This window comes from Mus caroli, chromosome 10 (assembly GCF_900094665.2).
Source record: "Mus caroli chromosome 10, CAROLI_EIJ_v1.1, whole genome shotgun sequence".
Classification (NCBI taxonomy): Eukaryota; Metazoa; Chordata; class Mammalia; order Rodentia; family Muridae; genus Mus; species Mus caroli.
The window spans coordinates 9,119,708-9,130,225 of NC_034579.1; the positions used below are offsets into that span (position 1 = coordinate 9,119,708).

Consider the following 10,518-nt stretch of genomic DNA (forward strand, 5'->3'; position numbering starts at 1 on the left):
CTCAGCCTCCTGGAAGTGGCCACACCCTTCCTGGGTGAGACTCAAAGGGATGGCTAGCCCTTCCTTAAATGGGATTGTGGATCTTGACAGTGTGTGCAAAAAATGTCTTCCATAACTCTCCTGTTCCTCCAATGTTTACAGTCTTAGAGGCTGCTCTCTTATAGAGATTGCTCCTAGAGCTTAGGGAAACAGGCCTCTATTTCCAGGTGTATGTAATAAGCCCACCTCCCTGTTAAACTGTACACAATAAGCACTCTAAGCTACATCAGTGAGCACATCCCACAAAACCCCCGCTTTTCTGTCGTTTTCATCCCTCATCCGAATCCTGGGGCGATGTGCAAGTAGTCGGTGCTAGGTATTTCTCTTCAGATGGCCAAAATGGCTTTTAAACACTGAATTACGAATCTGATGCACAACTTAAGATGGAATGAGGGCAATAACTGGTTGGTTAGTTGGATGGTTGGTTGGTTTTGTGAGCTAAGAGCTCATATCCTGATCCAAAAGCAGGAAACAGAGAGAGGAATACTGGGATCGGGCTGAGACTTTCAAAACCCTAAAGTTGACCCACAGTGGTCCAACTCCTCCAACAAGGGCAAAAGTTCCTGGTTCTTCCCAAGCAGGTCCATCAGGGAGGGACCCTGTATTCAAACACAGAACCCATGGGAGCCGCTGTCCTTCAAACCAACACACCACTGGAAGGTCAACCAGGCCACCCAGTGGATAGCCACTCAAGAGTATATGGAAACACAAACTGAATTCTGTTAAAAAAAAAAAAAGGAAGCAAATTGTGTGAGAAGGGAAGGAAGAGTAGACCTGAGAGATGTTTAAGAAGGGGGAGAATATGACCATAATATATTGTATGAAATTCCCAAAGACCTACTTCAAAATGTAAAGTCTAGGTATGGTGGCACATGTCTAACACCAGAGCTCAGGAGGCAGAGGCAGGTGGATCTCTGTGAATTTAAAGCTAGCTTGGTCTACATAGTGAATTCCAGATGAGCCACAATTATATAGTGAGACCTTATGTCTCTGTTTGGGTTACTATTACTGCGATGAAACCCCATGACCAAAATCAAGTTAGGGAGAAAAGAGTTTATTTGGTTTAGACTTCCACATTATAGTCCATCATCAAAAGAAGTCAAGGTAATAACCTAAATAGGACAAGAACCAGGAAGGAGGCGGTGACTCAGAGACCAGGGAGGGATGCTGCTAATTGGCTGCTTTCTTATAAAAAACCAGGACCACCAGCCCATAAATGATGGTCCATCCACAATGGGCTGGGCTCTCCCACATCAATCATAGATGAAGAAAATGCCCTACAGCTGGACCTATCTTATGGAGCCAATTTCTTAATTGAAGTTCCCTCCTTTCAGATGACTCTAGCCTCTGTCAAATTGACTCAAAAGTAGCCACCACACTGTTTCAAAAATGAATAGATAGATAGATAGATAGATAGGTAGATAGATAGGTAGATAGATAGGTAGATAGATAGATAGATAACTTTTAAAGAGTATATGAAATTGGACAGGACTAGAAGAGAGACGTGAAGAATCAAAAGGGAGGTTATTGGAGATCAATTTGATCAAAACACATTATATGCATGTATAAGATTCTCAATTTTATTTCAGTCTTTTAATCTCCAATAGAAAGAAAAATATTCCTTTATAGGAGGTAGGGGTGTTTTGCTGAGATGGAATCTCCCTAAATTGCCCAGGCTGGATCCTAAATAGTGTGGCTGCAGGCATGCAGCACCACACTTGAGATCTCTTCTCTCTGTTTATGATGTTATGACCTTTTTTTTAATGGCCTTTTGCTCCCGATTCTATCTCCACCTCTCAAATGCTGGGATTATAAGCAAGCAACAGGTACAGGGTGAATATTCCTTCTTAAAAAGTGGAAAACTAATATGCAGCATGGAATAACATAACCAGTAAAAATCTTTCAAATTTATTTATTGGATATGGATCATTCCAACTATTTAATCCAGACTTCTAAAAGTCTCTTAATAATGTGTAAACTTTGGAGTATCCCGAGATCCTACCCTGTGTACTAAGCATTTGCCACAAACAAAAATCAAGAGTATGGCTTCCAGAAATCAAAAAGATGACTCACAGACTCATTCAAATCCAAATTGATCTGCCAGCTTTTGCAACACAATCCAGCCAGAGGAATGTGATTCATAGCTCAGCTACGCAGGAGCTAAATTTTCGTCATGTTTTGAAGTAGGTGCCACTCAAAGGGAGGGCACAGTCATAACACTGACAGTAAAATGCTACAAGCAATTTGAGAATTTTTTAAAACGTAAGAAGTCAGTAATACAAGTCCATCAAGCGGCTTTGGAAAACACGTGTGGACAGTAAGAAAAAGAGCTATCCCAAATGCCAAGAGGATTCTGGGATATATCTCACATCTTTTTGGAGGCAGAATCTCATAGCCCAGGTTGGCATCAAACGCAAAATCTCCCTGTTCCAGCCTCCCACCTGATAGGAGAGCAGATGTGTGCTTACTTTGTTATTTTATGTGTTAAGAGTGTTTTGCCTGCGTGTATGCATGTGCACTGTGTGAGTGCTGCTGTCCTCAGAGATCAGAAGAGAGCGTTGGCTACCCTAGGAGTTACAGAGGGTTGTGAGCCACCATATAGGCTGTGGGGATGAACCCAGGTCACCTAGAACAGCAACAAGCGCTCTTAACCACTGACTCATCTCCCGGCTCCCACCGGCAAGCTTTTAAAAGGTACTTTCCACATCAACAGCCTCCTGTATCATAATCACTTAACAATACCTCAGAGCACCCTTCATGTCTGTAATGTTTATGTACACTCACATACACACACCTCAGTATCATCACTTCTTATGAACACGTAGCTACTTCAGTCATGCGCTCTATCTTAATTACCTCCACTGGGATGCGGCATCATCCACACAGCTGTGCGATCCCAGTGAAGAGACAGTAAGTTCCTAGCTATTTCTAGAGTTATTTGACTAAGAACACAGACTTTAAATAAAATAGTAACAACCTAAGAACTGGCGGTCATTTCTAAACACTCTAGGCAACAATGACCTAACTCATGTCCAAATTGGATTTTTATGGTGCTTTCTCTCTCTCTTTTTTTTTTCTCTATTGTAAACAGTACTACAGTCAACTTCTTAAATGTACATTTATATCCTCTGCCTGGGAAGAAACTCTATAAACAGAGTCATTCTACCAGTTGATGTTCCCTATTTAAAAAAAGCAGTACGGAAGGTTGGCAAAATGGCTCAGCAAGAAACCCAAGTTTGGTCTCCTGGATGCACGTGGCACATCACAGAAAGCTGACATTTGTCCTCTGACCTCCACAGGCGTGCTGTGGCATGAGCATCCAACCCCCACGTACACACCAATGAGGAAGGAAATGAAATAACCCCTGTCTTCCTTAGGGTTCTATTGCTGTGAAGAGATACAATGACCATGCCAACTCTCATAAAGGGAAGCGTTTAGCTGGGGCTGGCTTACAGGTTCAGAGGCTCAGTCCATTATCATCATGGCAGGAAGCACAGCAGCATGCAGGCAGACCAACACGGTGCTGGAGGAGCCATCTTGATCCACAGGCAGCAGAAGAAGACTGTGTGCCACACTGGGTGTCGCTTGAGCACAAAAGAGCTCAAAGCCCATCCTAACAGTGACACATTTTCTAATAGTGCGACTCCCTATGGGCCACGCACTCAAACATTGAGTCTATGGGGGCCATACCTATTCAAACCACCACAATATTTTATAAACAAACCATCTTAACCCCAAAAAGTATACACTGTAACAAATTACCCCCAGCAGTATATGAACCTCACTAACTTTATAAACAGCCATTTTAAATTTAATAAATAGTTTGGAAGTGTGGATACTCAGAATATACTCTAAAAGTTAAATTTTTCCATAAAACTATTTTCTAGTGGACAAAGACAGAGAATCAGTGATAAATATCTAAAGTCTTTTTTTTTTTTAGTCTATTTTATTTACTATTGATGTATATGTGTGTCTGCGCACATGCCAATGTGCACATATGGAGTAAGAGGACAGTTTCTGTGGAAAGGGTTCTCTCCTCTACCTTTCTTTACTGGGGTCCCGAGGACTGAGCTCAGATCACTAGGCTTCGGCAGCATTTACCCACGCAGCCACCCTCCTACCCCAGAATCCAAGGTCTTCTGTAATAGAGGTTGATTCGGGAAGATGCGAAGGATCACCTGTCCTCACAAGTGGACATACAGAGACATACAACTGTCTCTCTCCCACTTTCCTGTCACTTTCCACATCTCTACATATGAATTCTGTGCCCCTAAAATGACATTTAGGAGATCACAGTGAATACACCACATGACATGCCGACACACTTCTCAAAGAGTCCTTAAAGCTACAAAAACCACTGCATAGTCACAGCTGTATCTGTAACATCCAGACGTTTCACAGACCAAGCACCACCAGCATCACGAAGGGCAATGCATAGCCTACTGAGATCTCATTTCCTGCACGTATTTTAGCAGTTTAGACTAAGAAATGAGCTCTTACCATAACACACAGACATTTCCAACAGGAAATATCACCTTTGAGTTCTATTCGATGTTGTTGTTTGTTGTTGTTGTTGTTGTTGTTGTTGAAGAGAGACACAAAGGTAATATTTATAATGCTGGAGTTACAAAAGGACAATGCTCACAGCCAGGTGAGAACTCTATATAATTTTCCCAGCTCAGAAAGGCCATGCTTGCTCAAAAATATCTCCCCTTTGAGCCTGTCTCAAACCATGTTTGAAGCTCTTTTAAAAATACAGAAATTTTCATTCAGTGGGTTTGGAGCAGAGCCAACACATCTGCATTTGTAAAAAACTCCCAGTTGATTCATTTGGAGAGCCAGAATTGAAAAGCAGTGGTTATGTAATAAGCTGGGGGTGGGGTGGCATCCAAAGACCTCCAATCCAAATGTTCACATGAAAGTCATTCGTCGGTCTTAGTCTGGCTGATTTGATCACATTGGGGGAAACTGTATCTTTAGAAATTAACATTTCTAAAAGGAAAGAGAAGGTCACATGCCAGAGTTAGCATCCAACAGCAAAAGGGGTGGGCAAAAGGTTACGGAACCCCACCACAAAATGATCTTTCCACCAGAAACTATGGTATTCGCTACTCTAAGCATGTGATTCCTTTCCGTTTTCAGGGAATAAGGGGAAATGTTAGACTAAGCTTGTCTATCTCATTGACATCATAACTGTGCAGCATCAGTTATGCTGTAGGCAGGAGTTTCTCCCAGTAAAACTACTGCACACACAATGTAACAAAGGCAGGCTGGGAGCATAAGATAGGCCACACAGAGACTGGAGATTGCTTTTCACAGAGCAATAGTCACTCACGGCGCAGAATTCAGTTTTTCGGAAGTTTACTTAACAAGAACAATGCACAACAAGCTAAGACATCTCTGTCTTCAACACAGTCTATCCCGAAGGCTCCACAGTGAAGCATGCATTACTCACCAGATCTGGACTTAATGATATCACTGAATTCATTCTGCCCATCATCAGGCCTGGCTTCAAGGTCCCCATACTTGGCCATCTTGGATGAGTTTCAATATAATCCAAAGGCTTTCCCAGATCCTCTTCTGAAGGCTAACTCTGAAAAATGGTCCAGGCTAGCATGAATACCTAACAGGAAAAGAGAAAGTATTGAGTAGAAATACAGAAACATATTCCTTATGTTTTTTCCTTTGCTTCTGGCATACGTCTATGTGTGCACATGTGAAAAAGGTGGGTGTGCATGTACATGTGTGCATGTGGAGGTCAGAGGGTGACACTTGGGTGTCTGCCTCAACTGCTGCTCTCTACCTTTTATGTTAAAGCAGGGTCTCTGTTTGAACCCCAGGGTTCTCCTGAACTCACATCCCACGTGCTGGGATTACAAACAGGCTGCCAAATGTGCCGGGCATCTGCATGGATACTGGGATGGGGTGTCAAGTACTTAACTGCTGAGCCATCTCCCAGCCACATATAGTCTAAGACACAGTTACGGAGTGGCTTCATGAGCACATCCACATGAGGCTTTATTTAGCACAGGCTTTTCCACGTGAGTGAGGCTTATGGACACCGAGCTTCATGGATAAAAAGAAATTCACTATATAATCAATGACCTCATTACAACCCTGATGACTGACAGCAGTCCAGAAGAGAAAGCTAAAGTCATAAAGTCATAAAGTGGGCGAGCCACACCTGCCCAGGGCCACTGAGAAGGCCTTCCTGAAGCAATGGCATTTGGGTCTATCCTTCAAGGAGAGGAAGAAGTTCACTAGCTACAGGGGAAGTAGAAAAGAGAAGAGCTTGGTATGTGAAATATTAGCGCAGCTGAGAACTGGGAGGCAGGGGGCTAAGTCCTGCTTTTGGACAACAGTGAATCAAGAGGAAGCACATCACACAGTCGAGGAAGAAAGCTGGGGCAAGAGATTCCTAGAGAGGCTTGGATACCTGTCTGAGGAGAAGGACAGTCAGAGAGGTGACATAAGCCCGTTCACACCATGGCTTGTCAGTAGGCCGGAGTAACTCAGGAAGCACCAAAGACTACAGTACATTAGAGCAGTGCTCTCATTAAAGAACTTAGGCGGTGAGAAAGGAGATGTCGAATGGAAACATTTCAGCTCTTCTCTGCATCTGAAATTGTTTCATGCTACTACGTTGGAGAAAAATAATCCCACGCTTGACCAGTGATCAGACTTTACAAAAGCATCAATGGGGCCTCAGGTGACAAACGGAAATCACAGCGCACCCTCTGTTGAGTATCTCTGTCTGTCAGAGAATCAATCATGAGGCTTATCATGGGCACACAAATTGGAAGAGGCTATCAAAACAAAAGGCCTAGGGAATTAGGAGATGGGTCTGTGGGTAAAGAGCCTACTGCACAATCATGGGAACCTGACTTCAATCCCTCATATTTTATAAAAAGAAAAGAGGGAAGCAAGCATGGGCATGTGCCAGCAATGCCTGTTTCCAACTACTTCCTCTGGAAACAGAAGGATCATAGCCAACCAGCGAGCCCCAGGTTCAATGAGAGATCCTGTCTCAAAAATAAGGCACTCTGCCAATCTCTGGCCTCCAAACTATAATACACACAAACAACACACACATCCCACAGGCCCAATGTCACTCAAACAAAAACCACCCAAAGAAAGGTAGTTTCTTCATGGATTAAACAAAACAAAAGAGACCTGACCACCAAATACTATCCTGGGTTGAATTTTCAAAGAAAACATTTTAGGGTTTACTTTAGGCAATATTATTATACCAATGTTAAACTGCAGAATTAGTTAACAATGTTGTTAGGTAAGAGGATATCTTCCATTGTAGGAGACACTATGAAATCATTAGTGCCTATGACAGGATCTTCGATCTATGTATTTATATATATACATCGATACGCACGAGCATACATGCAAAGATACACACAGGCAGAGGAAGTAAATGTTATAAAGAAAATATGAGCAGCTCTGTATCTGTTGTGCTAATCTTTCTGTTATAACGCTGTTAATATAAGCAATATGTGATTGTGGCCTCAATGGATTAGACGGGGAAAAAAATAAATAGATACACAGGATATTAAATAAAAGGTCAATAAGACTCAGGGACAGCCCTGGCATTCGAGATGCAGGATACTAGCATGCTGAGTGACTCAGCTGGCACAGGGCAGCTCAGAAGTAGACGAACTACCACTCGGTTGGGAACCATGAGGACATGAGAGAGAAAAATGAATGCGGTTTGGATTTTCTCAGTGTAAGTTGCTTCTGAGACACAGAAAGGGAAAGGGAGCATTCGGGAAATAAGGATCTGGACCTCAGGGGTGGTACGGCTTGTAGATGTATGTAGAAATGTAGATAGCGATGTTGCCCACTGATACAAACTTTATTCTGGAAGGGTCATCACACCAACTCTGCCGTACATGGGTAGGTACCACTCAGATAAAACAATCCAACCTTCAGTAACGGTGAGAAATATCTCCAGGGCCTAAAGATCTGAAGATTTGCCCTGCAGGAGCACGGGTTCATTAAGAACGCCAGCAAACACTGTTCCTCTCTGCTCCCGAGCTTCCCGGATTACATTGCCCAGAGAGGAGCCAAGCTCAGCCTCTCAAGTCAGCATCTGTCTCTTCCCGACCACAGCCCCCTTTAAGAGCGCCCCAATGTCAATGAACTTAACCACTACTGAGGGATATCAGAGTCAAGACATCCCAAAAGTAATCTGCAGAAAAAGTACACTAATTCACACATTAAAACACGTGTCCGAGCCAGGCAAGGTGGTTTGTCCTTCATCCCTGAGATGACAGAATCACTGAGTTCTAGGTCAGCTTGAGCTGCCAAGTCAGACCCCCACCACCTCAAAAAGAAAAAGAGAGAGAAACAAATATCAGAACTAGGGTTTCTTTCTAGGTAGTAATGGACCACCAATTCTTTAGTGGTTCTTCCTTACGATTTTAAAATTATTTTTATGTGTACATGTGAGTGCCTGCATTTTTGTCTCTGTGCATATGTTAATTCCTGATACCTGCGAAAGCCAGAAAAGAGTGTTCCATTCCCTAAAAGTGGAGTTACCGAGGCTGGCGAGATGGCTCAGTGGTTAAGAGCACCGACTGCTCTTCTGAAGGTCCTGAGTTCAAATCCCAGCAACCACATGGTGACTCACAACCATCCGTAATGAGATCTGATGCCCTCTTCTGGTGTGTCTGAAGACGGCTACAGTGTACTTACACATAACAATAAATAAATCTTAAAAAAAAAAAAAAAGAGTGGAGTTACCAGTAGTCTTGAGTCGCCCGCAGTGGGTTCTAGGAACTGAACCTGGGGCCTCTGGGAAAGTAAGAAGTGCTCTGAGCCAAGGAGCCATCTCTCCAGCATTAATCCTTACTTCGAAGAATGAATTGTACTATATTGTTATTTTAAATTTCTTATTTGTGTAATAGTTGTGTGTTCCATTATTCAACAGTCATTCACCATAGCAAACAGTACTTTATTATATAAATATTAACATTATGCAGCATAATAACTTTTCTTTCTGCAAGTCAGGAAATGAGTAGAGGCCATTAATAAGAGCAAAATGAGACTGAATGCAGTTGAAGCAAAGGAACACTGGGAAATTGTTAAAGCTTTAAGAACCATTTCCTCTCAATATATGGATTGCTTCATCAGTCTCCCAGACTTTAGAGGACATTAAAAAAATTCTTAAATGTTTATTCTGACTTTATGGTTATTAAGAATTTACAGACCTGGGTATAATGACTCACAGCTGTAACCCCAGCATTTAAGAGACAGAGGAAAGAGGGTCCTCAATATCCTAGGCTAGCCTGAGCTACAGAGTAAATCCCAAACTAGTCTAGGCTACCTGTCTAAAAATTAAAAATAAACTAAAAGGGCTGAGGATGTGCCTCGATGGTAGCATGCTCTCTAGGGTATGCATGCATGGTCCTGGGTTTGATCCCCAGAACTACAAAAACAAAATGAAAGTCAAAAGTAACCAGCGAAGAGGACTGGCAGCCTGGCCATTTACCAAGCATCTTTCGCCAGGAGTGAACAAGTAACCCCAGTTGGAGAAAACAGAGTTTAACGCCACCTTCTGCTATACAAAGAGTTTGAGGGCAGCCTGGGCTACATGAGACTAGGGGGTCACAGAACAGTTCCCTACAAAGAATATTATCAAAAGCAAATATATTCCTCTCTTGAGGTACAAAGTGTGAAAGATTTTCTAAACTTTTATGTGTATCCTTAATATATTAGAGAACCAAAATCTTGTCCACAGAATATGTAAACATTTAATTATGGGAAATCCCGGCTGTCTAAGAAAAAGTCTCTTTCCTGGAATGAAGTTCCTTTGAAAGACAAGTCCAGTGCCACTTCCCAAGGGGCTTTATCCAGGGACCTCCAGTTAGGCTTCCAAAAATGTTTCCACTCTGTTAGAAAGAGACCTGCCACTAAACCTGATCACCACACATTTGATAAATAAATGTCAAAAAATGAATTTTTTTAAATTTTTGTGTGAATGTCTGCCTTGGCTGTCTAGTGCCCAAGGAGGCCAAAAATGGACATAAGATAGTGAACTTGGACTCTCTCTTAACCACTGAGCCATCTTTTAAAAATGCACACATGCTCGCTCTCTCTCTCTCTCTCTCTCTCACACACACACACACACACACACACACACACACTCACACACAAACACTGTTACCGATTTTATTTTGAGGTAAAGTTAACTTGTACACAGGGTTTCGTTTCATTTGCATAGGACCAATAATGCCACTTCATCGTGATGTTTGATTCTGCCTTTCACCTTGGGATAATTTTTCCAGTCATGTCTTCTTGATAATACAAATCCCTACTACACTGCAAAAACAGCAGAAAAAAAAAATCAATGAGCTAGAAAAGAATGAAGAGGGACACACTAAAACATTGAACAGCGTGAAAGGGGAAATCATTTGAAATGTAAATAAAGAAAATATCCGAGTGAGTTCCAGGACAGCCAGGGCTACA

At 42.3% G+C, this 10,518-nt stretch overlaps 1 protein-coding gene across 4 annotated transcripts in view; it reads right to left on the minus strand.

The window, feature by feature from the left end:
• Window positions 1–10,518, minus strand: part of Utrn (utrophin) — a 493,578-nt gene that overhangs the window by 479,005 nt on the left and 4,055 nt on the right. For all 4 annotated transcript variants that reach the window (XM_021174513.2, XM_029482311.1, XM_029482313.1 and 1 more), the window contains exon 2: window positions 5,495–5,662. In XM_021174513.2, the coding sequence (XP_021030172.1) occupies window positions 5,495–5,573 (79 nt within the window). In that variant the 5' untranslated portion in view covers window positions 5,574–5,662. The remainder of the gene's footprint in view (window positions 1–5,494; window positions 5,663–10,518) is intronic.